Source organism: Fusarium phalaenopsidis, assembly GCF_050370095.1.
Source record: "Fusarium phalaenopsidis strain FUZ10S chromosome Unknown contig_32316, whole genome shotgun sequence".
NCBI classification, from domain to species: Eukaryota; Fungi; Ascomycota; class Sordariomycetes; order Hypocreales; family Nectriaceae; genus Fusarium; species Fusarium phalaenopsidis.
Genome location: NW_028145399.1, coordinates 1,443,150 through 1,462,136, shown reverse-complemented (window position 1 = coordinate 1,462,136; position 18,987 = coordinate 1,443,150). Strand labels below are relative to the sequence as shown.

Genomic DNA, 18,987 nt, shown 5'->3' with positions numbered 1-18,987 from the left:
ATATCAAGATGGAAGTTATCCGTAAAAGGCAATATCTTAAACACCAAGAGAAGTCAAGACAAGACAAGAAAAGACAGAGAAGAGACGAGACAATCTGCCCAGACTATGGCTGCTGATTTTATTGCGCCGTGGTATCGTATCAAAACCAATCTATTCACCAATATCCATGCATGCACCACTCCAGCCCAGCCCAACTCAATGCATCCGCATAGTTGACCCAAAGCCCCCATTTCCTCGCCCCCCGTCCTCCTAGGAGAAGAGATCCTCGGCCTTCTGCCGCTGCTTGGACCTTCCACCGCCAAACAGCTCCTTGCCCGCGTTGCTCCCGCCCAGCTTGGAGGGGAACAGCTCTCGAGCGTTAGCCCCCGCGGCTCCCTTGATGGAGAAGCCCTCGCCGCTGCCTTGCTGGTTCGCCATGCCGCGTATATTAAACGCGCTGCTGCCGCTGGGCTTTGTGGTCGGTACTGAAACAATCTTGGGGCGGTCCTCTTCCCTCAGACCCGCCGATCCTATGGCTGCCTCGAGGTGGTCCAGGTTTCCTCCGCCAAACTGTTTAATAGACGATTTGACCGGGAACAGCTCCTTGGCGCTGTTGTCTGCTGATCTGCGATCCTTGAGCGCGCGCGCCCTGTGTCTGTTGCCGGAAGAACTGGCTCGCTCGCCCATGAGGTCATCGCCGTCACCGTCGCGAGCCGGCGACGCAGACCGATCTCGCTGTGACCTCCGACCAGAAAAGAGTTCCTTTCCTCGGTTCTCATGGGCGTATGAGCGCGGTCGTTCATCTATCAGGTCCGAATCGCGCCTTCTCCGTTCCGGACGGGGCGCGTCGTCGTACATGCTGGCTTCATAAGTCTCTACCTCGTCGTCCGAGTTTCGTCGCCGTCTGCCACCACCGTTCCTGTGATAATCACCATCGCGGTCCCTATACCTGGAGCGGTTCTCCTGGTTGCGTCTGCGCCGCTCTTCGGGGTCGTGCTCCGGGTGGAGGAGGTAGTATCGACTTCGGAGGGCGGCACCGGCCTGCTTCCTGTCGCTCGCGACGGCGAAGCGGACTTGGAGAGAAATCTCTGGCTTGCCCTCAAAGGGCTTCGCGGGGAGGGATTCGCCGATGGCTAGGGCGGTCGCGTCGGCCACGGGGACGGAGCTCAGCGCGACAATGGCGTCGCGCGCCGTGGGCTCGGAGGGGAAGAGGAGGTTGGCGGACGAGTCGTCGATCCATTCGACCCTGTCGACGTCGCCGAAATGGGCCTTGACGTAGGCCTTGATGTCCGAGGTGTGCAGGGTGTCGACGCCCCGGATGTGGATCTTATTGGGGATCAGGGTCTTGGAGTCGTCGGTTGTAGCGGGCTCATCGTCGGCGACCTCACCAGGCTCTTCTGGTTCGTCGGGCTGCTGATAATGGGAGTCAAATCCAGTTGTCGCGGAGAGAGGCAGAGCGGTTTGGTCTTACCAGGATGTCATCGCGACCGAGATCGGCAACGGGCGCGTCGGGGGCCGTGTCGACGGCGTCGTCCATCTCGATATCAAGATCCATGGTGGTGAGGCTGCGTGTGGATGTAGAGAGCACGGAAGAGGAGCGAGTTGCGAGCTGTGGTTGAGGAGAGGAGAGGAGAGATGAACAAGCTAGAAGAGCATTGATGAGTTTCGCTATGCCGTGATTAAATGTCGAGGGCAAATTTATTACACAGGCTGTGATTCAAGATGGAAGAAGGATGTGGAAAAGGCCAAGGTTGAGGCTGATGTCCCGTTTGGAGGTTGTCCCAAATGGGCCGATCGGAGTAAGAGCCCGGCTTCTCCGCCGCTAAGCTTCCAGGCGCCCTCCGCGCTGTAGGTACCCGCTGAGCCGCTACAACTTGGGACGTCCAAGCCGTTCATACTCTAGCATCGCAAACAAACACTTCCCATTGGATCCAATGCCATGCCGTTGACGATCAAAAGATGGGATGAAAGAACCGGTTCTTGGCTTTTCAAAGATCGCCTCAACACCCTGGTCAAAGTTTGGAGAGTGCAGACTGCCTTGTGACGATGCCCTCACAGGGATGCCACGTTGATCTCAGCCTCATCGTCTCTGGCTGCATGAAACAACGACAAGGCTTCCTCTCCATCTTACAAGGTTGTAGGACTTTGAACGGTTGAATTACAGTTTGACATGATGGGTTATTGCATATAATGACTCGTCAGCAAACAAACTAGGCTTGATCCTGAATCAGCAAGTAACGAGTGTGAAGAGTTACCATGTGTCTTCACGTCCAGATATCACCCCATTGATGATGAGCATTGGATACATATCTGCAGTCTCACGTGACGACAAAGATTATCTAGGGGGCCTCAGATGTTCAGGACCTATCTGACATGAACGACACGCCGCGGTGTATGGATATATTGGCATAGCCCTAATGCAAACAAACAAACATAGTGCACGCAGGTAATGTTTACGCCCGACGTCATGGCCGAGAGCAACTTCATGCCGGCAGATCCAATACAAACGGTCATAAGGCGGTCTGGGACATGAACAAACGGGATGCCCATCCGGCTCTCCGGAACCGAGATAAGCAACACGGCAGTTTGATTAGAGTTCTTTGGGTACAAAGAGACCCTGTTCAGCCTGTATACGCGACTGAAAGCCATGACCGCCTCTGTTTGAGGCTCACCGACCCCCACCACCGTGATAGGACCCGTTTGACGGGCGGACGGCATGGGAAAATCTCACCTTGGCCCTCATGCCGCCTCAGAAAAAAAGATCTAATCGGCCCAATGAGGCCCATTCCTGAGGTGCAGGGGTTCTATCTGACACCGGTGGCTGAGTGGAAGCGATACCACCCGGGGGCGGTATGGCGTTATCTATTGTCAAAGCATCTCAGCCAAGCTGTGTTGTTGTCGCTGTGGTGAGAGGAAACAAAGGAGACCAATATCATCCCAACACATGTCTTGGACCAGGGCAGATACACCGTCATCTCTCGTGTCATCGCCCGCGAGGCTCTGCTTGTGAAACATGAAACCCCTCGTGGCAAAATCGTTATCGTATCGTAGGTAGCAAGTAAAGGCTCAAACATGAGGAATCCTCTTCTTCCTATGTGTACATGTACAGGTATCGGGATGGATATTCCAACCTCTTTACGTCTATGCTTCTAACCAAATCCAAATCCAAAAAAAACAAATCCCTTTATTCCCAAGCCATACCATCCCGAAAAAGAGCGAGCCTTTCTTTTCTTCCAAAAGACGGGCCAGTGCAGTGCCCGAGGTATCATAATAGTAGTTTCCCAAAAGTGTCTGAACGCCCCAATTATATGCCCAGTGCAGAGAAAACCAGTCGCTTTCATAATCCCTTGGTGTCCCTTTTCTAATGCCCGTGAGTGAAATCGCAAAATGGTGTTTAGTTGTTGGTGCCATGCTCTCGTCCCGATCCCTCCTCATCCTATCGCGCAGTCTCGACTCCGCGTCGCATTTCTAGTCGGGACGACTTGCACGTCCGTGGCAGTTTCGTGAGGGGTCCTTCTGTGTCGTCCAGGCTTGATGAGCATGATACTTCAGACATGCTGCGCTTCAGCCCTTTGAAGGCTCCAACGATGTTGCCAGCAGGGGGTGACTCATCACCCCCCTCGTCACCATAGTGATCTCTGGATGATGGGTCTTGGTCGTCCTTCTGGTCAAGCACGACGTCGTGCTCCCATGCAGATTCAAGCCCCTCGAGGTAGATGGGCGATCGCTTCAGGAAGTTCCACGACAGCGTGTCGTGCTCCATGGCAATGTACAGCGAGTCCATCTTGCCACTTACGTCGAGGACGGCACAGTGCTGTCGAAGGAAGGCCCTGTCGTATTGACCGTGGATGAAAGAGGGTTCCAGTTGTCGAAGCATGGGCAAGCCTTGAAGACGCTCGGCATCGCACAGCTTTGCTTGCAGAGGCATCCACGGCCGGCCTTTGAGCAGAGATTGAAAGGCCCGCGAAACGGCGGTTGTGAAGGCGTGGGCATCGTCACCTTCCACTGCGATCATTCGGTGTAAGCCACGGGAGAGGCATCTCTTGTATGAGGTGGTGTCCTTTTCAAACGGAAATGGCTGTTCTCTGGAGGGCATCAGGGAGACGTGGATCGTCCACGGTCTCAGGGGTCCAATAGCTGGGGATCGAAATGTCTGGTTAGGTTGTGGGGGGTTGATAGGTTGTTGTTGAGTGTTGATAGGTGTGGGTGATAGGTGTAAGGGCTCAAAAGGTGTGTCGGCAGAGTCGATATCTTGGGGCGGTGATAGTAAGGGCTCGGCACTTTCCAGCTTCTCGATTCTCTCCTCCATCATTTCGTCGCTATCCAGTAATTCCAGCTGACGGTTGACCAACTCGTCCACCTGTATTCCCGTCTTGGTCATCTGCTCGTCATGCGATTGGACGGTTTCCTGCAGCTTCTTCACCGTCTGCTCCAACTGGGAAACAAGCTGCCATGCGGCGGAGGCATTGCGATAGGAGCCCTTGAGTTCAGCTGAAGCTTCCTCCTTGTTCTTCTCAACAGTCTCCTCCAACTCGCTGATGCGAGAGATCAAGCCTGAGAGGCGATCATGGTCATTCCTGTCCAGGCTTTCTTCGATCTCCCGGACGCGTTGCTTGATGAGTTCAATTTCGGCCTTGTTCTTGATAGGCGAAGGCGCGTCCGCCGAAGGGACATGGAAGCAGGAAAGATGGCCGCAGTGGCATGTGGCACCGGGGAGCGATTTGTTGTGGTCAAAGCCCATGCAGCCGCACCGCTGGCCCTTGAGCTCTGGGATCATGAGGATGTAGCGACATTGTCCCTTTGGTAGCTGAGACTCGTCGAGCTGCGGCGTCGAGGCCGGTGGGGGAGAGCGAGAGGGAGGTGGTGACATTGGGGTTCGTCGAACCTAGGCGTCGATGAGAGGGATCGAGGGCGAGATACGTCGTCCATGGAAAGGTCGGCGGCAGTGGGAGCCAGATATGAGATGGAGCACGGAAGGGAAAACCCACAGGGCAGCAGGCGGGCGGCTCTAATCATAAAGCAGGGCGATGTCGAGATTCAAGCCCCAGGGATGCTGGGTTGAGCGATTCCGGCCAACCGTGTTAGCAGAGTACGCGGGCCAGGTCTGCGGGTCGAGGCGACTGAATGTCAAGTCGAGGCGGACAGAGGACGACGGGAACGGCGATTGCGAGCGATTGCGAAATGCTGGGCGAGGTATCTCGCTAGCGGACCCGAAAGGGTGCTGCTGGATGGGATCCACTGCTGCGACGTTATCATCCGCTCTCGCCATCAACGTCGACGGGCAACCCACGAATCCCAGACCGGTTGCGCCCGCTGGCTGGCTGATGGCATCACAACTCCCACGTCGAGACCCGCAGGGCCATGGCACCACAGGCGACGACGAGGGTGGGGGGACGCGACCAGGACACGGAGAGCCCAGTACAGTACGTAGCCCAGCGGAGCGCAGCCCCAGAACCCAGGCCAGGCAAGGCAAAGAAAGGCCCGCGGCAGCGAGGGACAAACGACAGGCCCACGCGAAGGGGCCCACGGCCAAGTTCACCACGGGGACGTGTTGGTAGGACCTTGAGGGCTTTGGAGGGCCGGGAAGGGCCCACGGAACGCCGAGAGAACACCCACCAGAGGTTGAAGAAAGGATCTAGGGCAGAGCTAGGGGCACGGGGAACTCAGGGGATGCAGTAGAGCCCCAGCAAAGACCCAGAGGACCCAGATAGCGCAGACGTCTTGATTTGCTGCGACGCGCCAACTCTGGTCCAAAACTGTCCCAGCCCGCAGGACCCTCAGACCCTGGGCGCGCGTGCACGCTCTGTATTGATGGGCAGAAGGGCGATAAATTTTTTTCTTCCCTCGGATGGACGCCCACCCACACCTGGCACTGATTGATAACCCGTCCACGCTTGCTTGGCTGGACCCCCCGACCCCCGAACCCCCCCCTAGGCTCCCATGACTCTTTGACCCTTGGTTCTCGGTCCCTGGGTGCCTGTGTGTCTTGTCCCATGTGTATTCCCGTCTGTTTGGGGGACCACAAAGGCAAGGACAATGGATGGATGGGTGGTTGTGAGCAAGTTGGGGGCGGCCACGCGGTGGTCGTGACGGGCGCAAGGGGTTGACCTCAAAGAGCCAGGGCTCTTGCATCATGAGTTGTGATCCGTGGTCGGGATTGCGCTGGTGATTGATGGACGCTTGGGTCGAGACAAGAGACGACAAGGGCGGGCCGCTTGGAGCTGATTAGCAGACGCTCTCTGGCTGGTCCACCCCCACACCCTTTTGGCTGCCAAGATTGGCCTCACCCTCCTGCTCCTGGTGTTGACCTCTTGTGGCTCTTCCCGCACCCGCTTGCGCCTGTTGATCTCTCCGGTTCTCGCGGTCCCCGTTCCGTAGTATCGCGGGACCTGATTGACGGGAGGGCGAAGCCGTCATCGGTGTGTCACCTGTCACACTTCCCCCCAACGCCCGCCCAACTTTACTGTACCGTACCTTACTCAGGTCGCTCGTAGAGTCGGCCCTAAGGGCGTTATTTCTTGACTCTGCTTCCTTTTTAAAGTCTCCCTTCTGCCCTTCCGCCTGCACTCTTGGCTCCTTGGCTCCTCGAATGCCGCCGTTATCGACGCCATTGTTGATGCAGGGTTATCAAACAAACTTGCTCGTTTGGGCTCACGTCCGCCAAGGTTCACATCAGCGGGTCCCTTTGGGATACATTCCGAAGTCGGTATTACAATGCGTACGTCGTAGTCTTGTCTCCATCCATCCATCCATCCATCCTTCCATGGATCCATGGCCATGGATCTCTGGAACCGGCTGGACTCGGTACGGTGTGAAATCCCCAATCTCTCTTGTGTGCGGATTCGTGGACACGAGAGCTTGGACCAAGGCCACCCGCCATCGATCATGATCCCCATCCGTGAATGCTCCGAGCGGAAACGCAGTACGTAACGGACATCAGGGTGGGTGGTCGTGGGTGATGACTGTGGGCGGGAGTGGGAGGCTGTGGGCCGCTGACTGCCTGTCCCTTGACACCCACAGCACGCCTCTCCTGCAAAAGAACTTGTTTGCGCCCACGTGCAGTCCCCTGTGGCGGGCCCCTTTAACGTCGTCTCGCGATTCTTATGCAATCTGGCGGAGCAGTTTCGGGTCTTGTTTTGTTGTCGCTGTTACTGTACGCCACGCCGCCGAGCCGAGTTGTTATTACACCATATCATGGGCAATTTTGGGGCCACTGTTGCCTCCTTGCTCGACACTTATACAGACTGCCTGTCTCTCCTCAAGCGTTTCCGCAGCAATCGTCATGAGGCAGCCGCCAGCGAGACCCGCTCCGAGCTGAGCAGCTCGCTTCGTTCTGACCGAGCCCGAATTCGCCGAGCATACTCCTCGCGCCTCTCGCAGAATGGTGCTCGGTTTGAAAAGGGCGATGGTGAGTCATGTCTGCGTATATTTGTGAAACAAAATGAGCCGTGGATCTGAAGCATGCCCCAGCTCCTGCGCGATCTGCTTTGAGACATATCGTAAAGAAGCTCACCACCGCCCTGGCCAATGTCGTCCACGCCCTGGGAGGACATGAGCATCAGCCTGTCGACTACGAATCTCTTATGGCGTTGTCGAATGGTTCGAGCCTGGATGCCATTCGTGCCATGAACGACCTGTCGAGCAGAGTCGGCTCAACAGTAAGCTCCAGATCCCGGGGCAGCGTGGTTAGTAGGGGGAGGCAAAAGTCTCGCCGAAATGACCAGCAGAGAGAAATCAGATCTCAGAAAGGCTCAGGAGGGCGGTCCAAGCGAGACAAGACAAGGAGCAGGAAATCCGCATCCGCAACCACAAGCCGGCGGGGAATGCGGTCCGCAGATCGGCATCGCCAACAAACTCCCGGAGCCGAACGTACCCCGGAGGCTCCCGGAGACCGGAACCGCATCTCTATCGTAACCAGGTCGTCGGTTTCCACCAAGCTGGGAGAAGTCAGACGGCGCGGGTCAAGGCAGGGGCACGGCGATCAAGATGTGTGGACGGCATATCTGCCTCGTTCACCCCATGCTGAAGAGGTGCAAGGCCGCAAGAAGTGGTGGAACCCGTTTAGAGGCTCATTTTAAGAAGAAATTTCGGTTCAAGACTTGTAAAAGACCTGTCATCTCGTCCTTGGGAAAACACCACCAACCGAAGATTGAGGCAGGAGAACCCAACTCAGGGACATATCTGAGTGGCAGTACAAATAGAAATTTACACGGTACAAACCACACTGTCGAGGCTGCCACAGAACAGCTCGAATTGGCGAGCCCCGCAGTCCAAAAATGCCACTGAGCAATGAAAGTGCCCCGCCACGGACAGAACATCACGACAGGACATACGACACCATATTGAAGCTATCCGCGACCTACCTTTACGCAACACTCGAAGACGGCGGTAGGCGGTGACGAAGACGATACGATCTGCAGAAGGATCACTTACTCGAGTCGTCTCGACCACCTCGTCGCTGACATCGCCATCAACCTCGCTTCACCCGGACATGCATTCGTCTCTATAGCGCCGCCATCATGTCTCCAGATCCTGCCGCCGCTCTGAGCGCCTTGCTTCGCCAGGCCTCCATCGAAGACCACGATGAAATGCTCAAGGCCGCCAACGCTGCCATCAAGGCCAAAAAGAACGACGTCGTCAGCCAGCACACCCGCATTGTTGCCCTACTGAAGCTCGATCGCTTCGACGACGCCCTGCGCGCCATCGCAGAAGGCAGCACCGCCCTACTCTCTCGATGTGTCCTCGAACATGCATACGCGCTCTACAAGACAGGAAAGCTCGAGGAGGCTACTGAGGTTTTGCAATCTGCCGGTATTGAGAGCAGCCGGGGCTTCAAGCATGTCGCTGCGCAAGTTGCCTATCGAGCTGAACGATTCGACGAGGCACGCTCCTTATATAGCCGCCTTCTCGACACTGACGCTTCTGATGAGGAGAACGATCTCGGAATTAACATTCGAGCTACCTTTGCGCAGTCTGACTGGTTAGGCTACTCGTCAGTGGATGCCATCACGGTTCAGGACTCTGATGGTTTCGAACTTTGCTACAATGCTGCTTGTGCGCATATTGCTCGGGGCTCTCTTGAGACTGCCGCTGAGCTTTTGCTACGTGCTGCCAGGCTCTGCGACGCTTCTGATGATCTTACCCAGGAGGATAAGAAGTCTGAGATGCGACCCATTCTCGCTCAACAGGCATTTGTTTATGCGAAACTGGGCAAGCTTAAGGAGGCCCTCGAGCTATACAACTCACTACCAGGCTCAAGGTGGGTTTTCTAAACTTGAATACGCCCCGTGAACCTACAAACTAATCATCTCCTAAGCGACGAGGATATTGATCTCTCGTTGATCACTGAGAACAACCTGGTGGCTCTGGAACCCAACGTCGAGAACCCCCACTTGCTTAAACGCAAGTTCTCATCAGTGGCAGCAAAAGAAGAGCATGCCAAGCTCTTCAAGCAACAGTCCAACATCCTCCGGCGCAACAAGCTGGCCATCGATCTTCAAGCATTCAAGGCCCCTGGTGTCAAGAGCCGTACCGAGGCTCTCCTTGAAGACGTCGAGCACCCCACGACATCTGCCGACGCAGGCATTCTCTCTGTCTTCAATGCTGCTGCAAGCTCTCAAGGAACCACTGGAAAGGAACTTCTACGGAATATTCACAACCTAGCTAAGAAGCGACCTCTCGATGTCGGCCTCGCTTTGACTCTTGTTCAAATACAACTCAACAACGGTCACACCGGCTCGGCACTGTCGATCCTGGAGTCATTCCTGCAACGCCTCGAGAAGATCGAGACTCCTGATGCTCTAGATGCCCGCTTCAGCCCTGGCCTTGTCGCCCTGCTGGTAACACTCCTGCGAGCCCAGAGCCGAGAGTCATCCGCCAAGGCTGAGCTCGTCAAGGCGGCGACACACTGGCAGTCTCGTCACAGCACTGCCACTTCGCTACTTGAGGAGGCCGGTATCGAGCTGATGAAGTCGTCCAACGCTCAGGACCTGCAGCTCGCTGGTTCTTCGTTCCAGAGACTCATCAACGAGCAACAGGCCTCAGATATTGCTGCTGCTGGCTTGGTGGCATCCCTTGCTCCCTCCAACCCTTCCCATGTTGAGCAATACCTCGGAAACCTCCCCGCAGTCGACTCTCTCATCGAAGGCATCGATATCACTGCCCTTCTCGGTGCCGGTGTCGCCACCGCGAGCAGCAAGGCTTCGCAGTCCCTCAAGCGATCAGCTCCTGAGTCGGTCGAGAAGACGCGCAAGCGCCGCAGAAAGATCCGCCTGCCCAAGAACTACGTGGAGGGCACCAAGCCTGACCCTGAGCGATGGCTGCCGCTGCGCGATCGGAGCTCATACCGACCCAAGGGCAAGAAGGGCAAGAAGAAGGCTGGCGAGACACAGGGAGGTATTGTTAAGGAGGAAGAGACACTGGAACTCGTAGGCGGAGGAGGCGTCAAGGTGGAAAAGGCGCCTCCCCAAAGCTCCAAGAAGAAGAAGAAGGGTAGAAAGTAGAATATCTCGTTTCAATGACTCTAATGATTTATGTTGATTCGCAACATTGTCACAATGTCAAGGGAAATAGCAAGACACCAATGAACACTCATCTTCTCGGATACTCTCTAGGCTCTTGTACATCACTTTGTTTCAACGACATCTCTCGATACCCAAGTATATGTAAATGCAGCAAGGGGGATAGTGATGGAATTCTAACGCTTACTTTTTATATGTGCTCCGCCAAGATAGATCATGAAGCCCGCTCAACAGTCGACAAAGCAAAACAACACGGGCTCAAGGGACACCGCAATATCTAAATACACATGAATCCTCATCATGTCGGCTCGGCGTCCACCATCTTGTGGGAACCACCGAGCCTCTGACCAAGGCCGTCTCTCCCCTGGTAATAACTCATTTTTCACCCATCTTTGTTTGAGCCCTTGGCAAACGAAGGAAAAGCTCCAAGCCAAAATGCCCCTGACAGCCCATTCCCACAAAGAAAGAACGCTAAATACACACAAAGTACATGTCACACAAGAGCCTCCCGCTATCTCCTTTTTCAAATATCATGCGTTGACGGGCTGCATGGGCTGGCTGGATCGCTGCTCTAGGCCTTGCAGCGATTCCGCGTCCGAGCCGCGACTCTCCAGCTCGTCTCGTTTGATGCTCCGACCCCTTTCCTCACTGGTATCATCACCTTCCTCGTCCGTTTCTGTTTCAATAGGGGGCAGGGGGCTTCGCCGCCCATCAGAGAAACTGACTGCAACCTCGCTTTCAGTGTCCGAGGGGATCGTCAGTCTCCCACCAGCCGAAGTGCTTCTGGCTGCTTGTGCGGTCGAGTATTTCCTGTGAAGCTCTCGAAAGCTTCTGGCAGTAGCCGTGCTTGCACTCGCGACTGACTCCCTCCGTTCATGCGATTCCATCCGTTCATGCGACTCCATTGGCACACCAACAGCTGAGTAAAAGTCATCATCCTCAGGACCACTAGGCATGGGCGACAACGGCGGTTCTTGCTGCTGCGACTGCTTTCGTGCGCGGATCTTCTCGTCTTGGGACATGTTCTGGAGTCCATCACCGAAATTGATGACAGATGCCTTCTTGCCGTGGACCACAAAGCTGCCTGTGCCTCTGGATAGCTGTTGGTCCTGTCCCGACTCCTCTGCTGATCCTGTGACCTCTCTACCTCGCCTGCTGTTGCGATGGTGCGAGAGATGCCCAGCGCCCTCTCTAAGGGTTCGCTGAAGACTTCGGCGGATCTTACTCCTATCACCCTTGTCAATAGAAGTCCCACGCTCGACGGTTCCGTCTGCACCCGTCGACATGGTTGCCTTGTCTGAAGGGTCACGACTGGGTCGCGATTCAAGAAGGCCAGCCTGCTCCAAGAAATCTCGCTCATCAGCGTCAGGGTCGTGCTGGCTGCCATGCTCAGACTGCCGCGAGGGCTTGCTAGCTCGTTCGTCATGCGATGACGGCGGCTTCGCTTGTGGGGTTGAGGGAAGTGATTTCACAGGGGATTGCGCAATGCTCGAGATAGAGCCGTGCCTTGTGCTGCCAGCTTCCGGTCGAGTAAATGTGAGATCCCGCGAGCTGTGGCGACGGCGAGTGGCGCTTTGAGGGGGCGTCTGGAACACCTGGTCCAGGGGCGAGTCCACATCCTCCGTGACTTCGGCTGGGTAGGGGATGTGGACGGCCTGAGGCTCTGTTGGCGTTCGAGGGCTGGCATCGCTTGTTGAATGATGCGTTCCCCGCGATCCCCTGCGTGTAGTATTAGAGCGCGGAGTAGGCGAACCAGTCCTGTGAGGAGGCCGGTTAGGCTGCTGTTGGGTTGGGGTATACTCCGGGGTCGGGTGCTCCTCTTCAAGATCCTGGATCAGAATGTCACGATGACACTTGCATTTCCAGATCTCTTGGCGAGTCCACTTCAACTGTGCAGACATGCGAGCTGCAGCCGACAGGAGCTGCTCTCTCGTCCTCGGTTGGATAGGCGCAAGGATCTGCAGATGGCGTGCATTTCTGAGCTGATCGTCCAGTTGCTTCTGGGCCTCTTGCAAGCTCTCATTCGCCTCGGCAATCTTCTGTCGCATGACATCTCGCCTAGCAGCCGAGATATCTTCCGCCATCTTATGGTCTATCCGGCTCCGAGCGATCGAGACAGGTCCTGTCGGTGTTTGAATGAGCGTGGCCGCGTCAGAGCTGTCAAGTCGTCGCATGCCTCTTCGGCCCTGTCCGTCATAATTCCCACCGATGACCCCCCGCATTTTGACTCCCGTTGTGCGGAAAGCCGCAGCGTAGTTAAGCTTGGCGAGCCAATCGTTCATCTCTTCCTCATTGTCCGCCAGGAGCACCTCTTCCAAGCCCCCCTGTCGCACGTAGACAAACGCATTCTTGTGTTTCTTGTATGTCCCGTCCTGCAGAGCAACGGCACCGTGAGTCGACATCAGTGCGTCCGGTTTGAACTCCTCCAGCGGCGGTTGAAATATCAGCGGGATGCCGTCATGGCCGGCCTTGATATGATTCTCGTATTGGTGCATCAGAGATTTGACCCAGCCTGTATTGCGGAAGAAGTAGAGCTGCGCTCCTGTGAGAATGGCACCCCATTCTTGCCAAGGGGAGCGTGCCTTGCGCTTCTTCACATCTTTGCGCCATAGGAGGCCGACCTTGGTCACCTTGATATCAACGATGCCAGGGTGAGCTTCCGCAGGGTTCGTCGCTGTCTGCTCCGTCATGAAAGCGTCCGGACGGGATCGAGCTGACACGATCTGTAGCACACCGGTCCTGAAGAAGGTCTTTTGGAGGTCCTTGAGGTTCAGGCTAGTTGCAGTGCCTAAGTAGTTGTAGTGGTCCTCCAGGTCCATAGCGTCTTTCAGGTTTGGCCTCAGAGCATCCATGGCTCCTTCTAGAATCACTGTATATGGATCTATGGGCTCCTTGATGGCCCGTTTAGTAGGGTCGTTGCTTGTCGATGAGATCAGAGGGTTTCGCCTCGATTTGTGTGAAGCAAAGCGGTCGCCATTTACGTCCAACTCGTCTTCAACATGGATAAAGGGGGTATAAGTGATGTTGTCATAAAAGCATTCCAAAATGTCGTCAAAAATGCCCTCCCCGTGCGTGTTCTTCAAGTAATCCGCTTTTTGCATCTTGTGCTTGTTGTTCTTGTTGAAAACGTCAGTATGAAGGATGAGTAAGGAAAATGCAATGAAATAGGCCTGGTCTGGTGATGAGTAAATCCCCGGGTTGCACTCATGGTAGCGATTCGCAAAGGCTTGCAGACACCGGTCAATCTGCTGCGTCTCTTTGGGCAACTCGGCCTCCATGAGAAGCTTGCGAATCGCCATGTCCATGGGGTCGCCGAAGAAGCTAAAGCTGCGCATGTAACTCCTCAAGACAGATGTCATGAATGTGTCTGCGCTTTTCGAAAGGGTAGCGGCAATGATGCCTCGGCTGGCAACATCTTCGACGCGGACGAGATACTTGGCTGCTGACTCGTCTTCTCGGCGCTCTGGCAGGACGAATGATTCTCTTGCGAGTTGCAATGAATTGTTTTTAGACCCAATCGATCCGGGAGTTGTTGGCGTCAGAGTGCCCTGGCGACTAAGCTCGGAATTCTGGCGCAAGCGGCTTAACCCAAACAAGTCACCAAAGCTTTTTCGGCCAGTAGAAGACGATGTGCGAGTTGTCGGAGGTAGAAGATGATCATCTGTTGAGTCGCGGCCCATGGAGCTCATGGTCGAGGACCTGCCTCGCAAAAGATTACCCCTGGTTGGAGAGGAATGTCCCGACTGATCTCCCCCGGGTGCGAACAAGTTCCCCCCAGGCGACTGGGTTGGTCGATGGCTCTGTTCGCCCTTGGTGGTACTTCCCCCTGCCGTTCCGCCGCTCTGTGCGGATGCCGGGCGCGGAGTGGTGGAGATACCAAGGGAGGACACGGAGGATATCCCAGGGGGTGCCCTTCCTCTCTGTTGGAGATGCGCGAAGGGGAAGAGTGGTTCCGGTGGCTTCTTCGCCCTCCGCAATTTGAAGCGTCCAGTGGATTTTTTGGGGGTCGTCTCGGGGCTTTGGTACGAGGAACTCTGGTGGGACAGGCGATCGTTGGAACTGGCATCCGATCGTGACGACTCGGATGGTCGGTTTCCCGGAGGCGTCAGCACAGTCCCGTTAGGACTGCTATGCGTAGCCGTTGTAGAGGGTCGGGGAGACTCTGGTTCCTCCAGTGTTTCGAGCGCAGGACGGCGCCTCTCGTCTGTAAAAGATTTGCGAAGTGTTCTCTGGCGCCCTGAAGCACGGTTGGAACTATCATCATCACGAGGTATGTCTGTCGAACGGCGAAACTTGGCGGCCAGGCTCATGCGGGACGGTTTCTTCTTAGGTCCATTGAAGTCGTTGGTAGGAGCAGTGGTGATGATCTCGGGTGCTAGGTAAACGTCAGCCAACTATATCTATATCTACCAGAGGAAGGAGGGATAGTTACGTCGCGGTAGTGGAGGGGGCTTCTCAGCCTGCTGCTTCGCTCGGAGAGACAGCTGGGAGTCGGAAGCATTGCGGAAGCGAAGGACAGAGAAGCGACGATGCTTGCTATTCTCTTCCTGGATCGGAGGGGTATCCGGACGGCTTTCGGGACGGCTTTCTGGGCGGTTGTTGGTTGATTCTTCGGCAGGCTGGGGGTGGACATGCTGCTCCTTGGGACCGTCATCATCATCATCGGTCTGTTCGGGTTGGGAGGGCAGCGGAGGAGGGAGGTCGCCGGAAGTGCTGGACGCAAAGTAGGTATGACGGCGTATATCGGTCTCACTGGCCATGTTGCCGCGGCGGCGTAGGAAAGGCATGGCGGCGACTGCTCATGGTACGCGGCCAGCCCGGGCGTTGTCGAGATCGATCCAGGCGGCGTTTGGCAAGAGAGCGTGGCAGGGCGGCAGGCGTCTGACGACCTACCGAGCTAGAGTCTTGACCCAGGCGCGGCGGGTATCATTGAGGCAGCTCCAGCGCGTTGATGGCGATGATATGATGGGAAAGTGCGGATAGCAAGGGAAGAGATGACGAGTGCGGGCGGGATCGCGAGGCTCGTGGTCGTCGATGCTCCGAGTTGTCTTTGATCACTCTGGTACCCTGATGCAGCGCCTTCCCACCAAGGCCCAGGGGCTGGGCCACTTTACAGCCTCAATTGGCCCAACGCCTGCTAGACTCCCATGTACAGTGCCAGCCCACTGGATCCCATGTGGCTGGGAGGTACCTGAAAGGCCCACTGTAAAAGGCTTTTGCGCGCTAGTCCCTCACGTTGTTGATGTGGCTGGTGCACAGTGCATGTGTGTCGGCGTGTCCTAGGGCGAGCGTTTTTGGGGGCCTGATGATGGCGCGTCTCCGTGCAATCTTAGCGGTTGGCAACAGTAAGCAAAGAATGCTTGGCTGGTGTTCCAAGTCGAATTCCTGTCCGCGGAATCCGACAATTTCAGTGCGTATCAGTTGCAGCATGTGGTGACATTAACGGTGCTGTTCGCCATTTTAATGAGGCTGTTGAAACTATTCGCTTAGGACTTAGCTTGTCGTGAGAGATCAGAGCAATCTTAAGCCTCGGTGATCATCCAGACATCCATTTCTTTTCACCACAACCACCACCACCTGGGTACCTAAGCGGGACAGGAAGCTGAGCCCAAGCGAGAAGCCCCCGCTCTCCGGACGACGGCATCATGCCAGTTGGTTCTCCTCCTGCTCCTGAGTGGGAAACTCGCAGGAGGGAGAGAATGGGAGAGGACCAAGGACGGACCTAAGCGCTTACAGAGGGGCAGGCCGACCGTGGCTCTGGTCAATCTCGCACTGTACCTATTCCACCCTTGCGCAGAGGCACCTGCTCTTGAGGCTGTGCATCCAGCGACCACGATCCATCTCCGATTCCACTACATCATACTTGATCATCCATCGCCTCTCATATCCAACTTATCACTCCCCTTGCCGAGGGCTCGGTAATCCTCAGCATCGGGTACTTTTATTAAGAAATATCAATCGGCTGCGCCGACTGCGCTCCCCGTGTCAAATATGAAGTTGAAGCTTCTCGCTGCAGCATTGTTGCTGCTGCAGGCCTCCGACGCCGCCGGCATCGATACTCAACGGGCCAGCCTTAATTCCCACGCCGATAAGACAAATACTCGACTGTTTCCTTTCCTCACGAAGCTTCGCGATAATGCGATCGAGTTCATATTCGGGCGACACCCCACCAAGGATAGCAACCAGCCGCCCATCCTCAACCAATTCCGCGCCCAGTATGCCAACCAGCTCGTCCTTCGTTTCAATGTCACTACTTCCCACGAGGAGGGCGCCCTTGCCGATGCCGCTGCTCGACTGTTCCTTGATGTATGGGCGTTTACCGAAGACTACGTCGACATTCGAATGCACACCGATGAGGTCGGCCCTCTGCTCAGCCTACTCCCCAAGTCGCTTCACACTTCGCATTCTACTCTAATCCCCGACTTGGCCGCCGCGGTCTACAATTCTCTCCCAACCGATGGCAACCCCACGCGCTCCGACCCTCAGACCGTTGCCCCCATGGTCAAGACTAATTTGTCGCCTGGTGACAACCTCTTTTTCCAGAATTACCAGCCGCTGGCGGTGGTGGTCCGCTGGATGCGTCTACTTGAGGCCATGTTCCCGTCATATGTGGAATATATGAACATTGGCAAGTCTTACGAGGGGCGCGACATTCCTGCCCTTCGTGTGGGTGTTCCAGTACTTGAACCCGATGCGCCTAGGAGGAAGACGATCATGGTGATGGGTGGCTCCCATGCCCGCGAGTGGATCTCAACCAGTACTGTCAACTATCTGGCTTGGTCTTTTATCACAAGCTACGGCAAGGAGCGAATGATCACCAAGCTACTTGACGAGTTTGACATTGTCTTTTTGCCGATCGCCAACCCGGATGGCTTCGAGTACACATGGCACATTGACCGGCTCTGGCGCAAGACGAGACAACAGACGAACCTCCAATTTTGCCGTGGGCTGGACTTGGACCGCGCTTATGGATACGAATGGGATGGCTCACGGGTTCAGCGCGACCCATGCTCTGAGAGCTACGGAGGAGAGAAGCCTTTCCAGGCGACTGAAGCTGTCCAGATTGCTGACTGGGCGCGCAATGCGTCGTGGAACAACAACGTTCGATTCGTCGGCCTGATTGATCTGCACTCCTACTCCCAGCAGATTCTGTACCCCTATTCTTATACCTGCTCGGTCGATCCACCAAACCTGGAGAACCTCGAGGAGCTCGCAGCAGGCATTGCCAAGTCGATCCGGCTATCGAACGGAGAGTCATATACAGTGACCTCAGCATGCGAGGGTGCTGTATCAGCACGAGAATCCAGCGGGGGCCGTTTCTGGTCTCGCATCGAGTCTGGTGGCGGATCCGCAGTCGACTGGTTCTACCACGAGATGAGAGCTCATTACAGCTACCAACTCAAGCTTCGGGATACAGGTAGCTACGGCTTTCTGTTGCCCAAGGAACACATTATTCCAACGGGAGAGGAGATTTTCAACGCGATGAAGTACTACGGTGATTATCTCCTCGGAAACAATGGAATCGAGTGGTTCCCGGAGGCCGAGAAGAACCACAGGGCAAAGGCGAATGAGAAACAGGCTGTGCCCGCTAGCGAGGAAGATGTTCAATTCAGTCAGGAGCTCAGGAGGAGAAGGATGCGGAGATAATGGTAAGACTGAACTGAACTCTTGGTTCAAGGGGAACGGATATGCAACGTATGGGTCGGAACACGGGCGGTTGGTTATAGGTCATGAACTCTCGGTTTTGTTTATATCATGCTATAAGGTACAAAGATTGGGGCGTCCATTGGTCACTACACAAGGCGGGGCTTGGGGAAAATGGCGCAGGAATATTGTGGGTGGCCTATTCTTACACGGAATCAAGTAATATTGAAACAACAACATGGTCTCTTTTGCAACAGCCCTTGCTTATTGGCCTAGAGCGTAGCTGATGGAGGTGTAGGCGGCCATGAACTTGAGGATGGTGTCGCAGAGGAAGCTTCCAATAGATCCTCGCATCCTTCCTTGGGGGCCACCCGCCGAATAGCCAACGGCATAGATGACACGAGAGAGAGCCCAACCGCCGCCGATAGCAGCAGCGGCCACGGGGAAGCGTAGGCCAGAGATGAGGAGAGCACCGAGGAAGGAGATTTGGTTCTCAGTGAAGTTGGCGTGAGATCGTTGGGCTAGAGAAAAATCAGTAAGAGGGCTTCGGGGTGAGAGGTAAGAGTTTTGCCACAACGTACCGCAGTTGAACTTGTAGGCGAGGTCATTCTTCTCGGCCAACTCATTGCTGGCGTAGGGGATTGGGTACTTGAGGCCGCTGGCCTTGCGGGCATTGCTTGTGAGCACCACATGAAGAGTGTTGATGAAGAAGGTGGATGTGGCGGCGACGAGGACGTAGCTTGAGGCCGTGTTAGTTGAGTTTTGTTTGACTGTTGGAGATGAAGCTATCCTTACCCGTACTCCTCAGGAAGTTGGATGGTGAGAGGCATGATGGCGATTGATA

At 55.6% G+C, this 18,987-nt stretch overlaps 6 protein-coding genes across 6 annotated transcripts; 2 read left to right on the top strand and 4 right to left on the bottom strand.

Annotated features, from left to right (window-relative positions):
* Positions 1 to 249: 249 nt before the first annotated feature.
* On the bottom strand, positions 250 to 1,534 carry LRP88_12026 (NCBP3 domain-containing protein; the record flags this gene model as incomplete). The annotated part of the gene is made up of 2 exons (XM_083248434.1): positions 250 to 1,392; positions 1,451 to 1,534. 2 exons carry the CDS (start codon positions 1,532 to 1,534, stop codon positions 250 to 252), a joined length of 1,227 nt encoding a protein of 408 aa, XP_083095864.1.
* Positions 1,535 to 3,415: 1,881 nt separating this feature from the next.
* LRP88_12025 (uncharacterized protein) lies at positions 3,416 to 4,849 on the bottom strand (the record flags this gene model as incomplete). Its single annotated transcript, XM_083248433.1, has 1 exon — positions 3,416 to 4,849. The coding sequence occupies one exon, from the start codon at positions 4,847 to 4,849 to the stop codon at positions 3,416 to 3,418; it is 1,434 nt and encodes a 477-aa protein (XP_083095863.1).
* Positions 4,850 to 8,498: 3,649 nt separating this feature from the next.
* Positions 8,499 to 10,481, top strand: LRP88_12024 (signal recognition particle subunit SRP72; the record flags this gene model as incomplete). The annotated part of the gene is made up of 2 exons (XM_083248432.1): positions 8,499 to 9,238; positions 9,296 to 10,481. The coding sequence occupies 2 exons, from the start codon at positions 8,499 to 8,501 to the stop codon at positions 10,479 to 10,481; spliced, it is 1,926 nt and encodes a 641-aa protein (XP_083095862.1).
* A 548-nt stretch (positions 10,482 to 11,029) lies between these two features.
* On the bottom strand, positions 11,030 to 15,286 carry LRP88_12023 (Arf family guanine nucleotide exchange factor SYT1; the record flags this gene model as incomplete). The annotated part of the gene is made up of 2 exons (XM_083248431.1): positions 11,030 to 14,874; positions 14,932 to 15,286. 2 exons carry the CDS (start codon positions 15,284 to 15,286, stop codon positions 11,030 to 11,032), a joined length of 4,200 nt encoding a protein of 1,399 aa, XP_083095861.1.
* Positions 15,287 to 16,490: 1,204 nt separating this feature from the next.
* On the top strand, positions 16,491 to 18,146 carry LRP88_12022 (M14 family metallopeptidase; the record flags this gene model as incomplete). The annotated part of the gene is made up of 1 exon (XM_083248430.1): positions 16,491 to 18,146. One exon carries the CDS (start codon positions 16,491 to 16,493, stop codon positions 18,144 to 18,146), a length of 1,656 nt encoding a protein of 551 aa, XP_083095860.1.
* Positions 18,147 to 18,407: 261 nt separating this feature from the next.
* Positions 18,408 to 18,973, bottom strand: LRP88_12021 (MAPEG family protein; the record flags this gene model as incomplete). The annotated part of the gene is made up of 3 exons (XM_083248429.1): positions 18,408 to 18,664; positions 18,725 to 18,882; positions 18,939 to 18,973. 3 exons carry the CDS (start codon positions 18,971 to 18,973, stop codon positions 18,408 to 18,410), a joined length of 450 nt encoding a protein of 149 aa, XP_083095859.1.
* Positions 18,974 to 18,987: the final 14 nt, after the last annotated feature.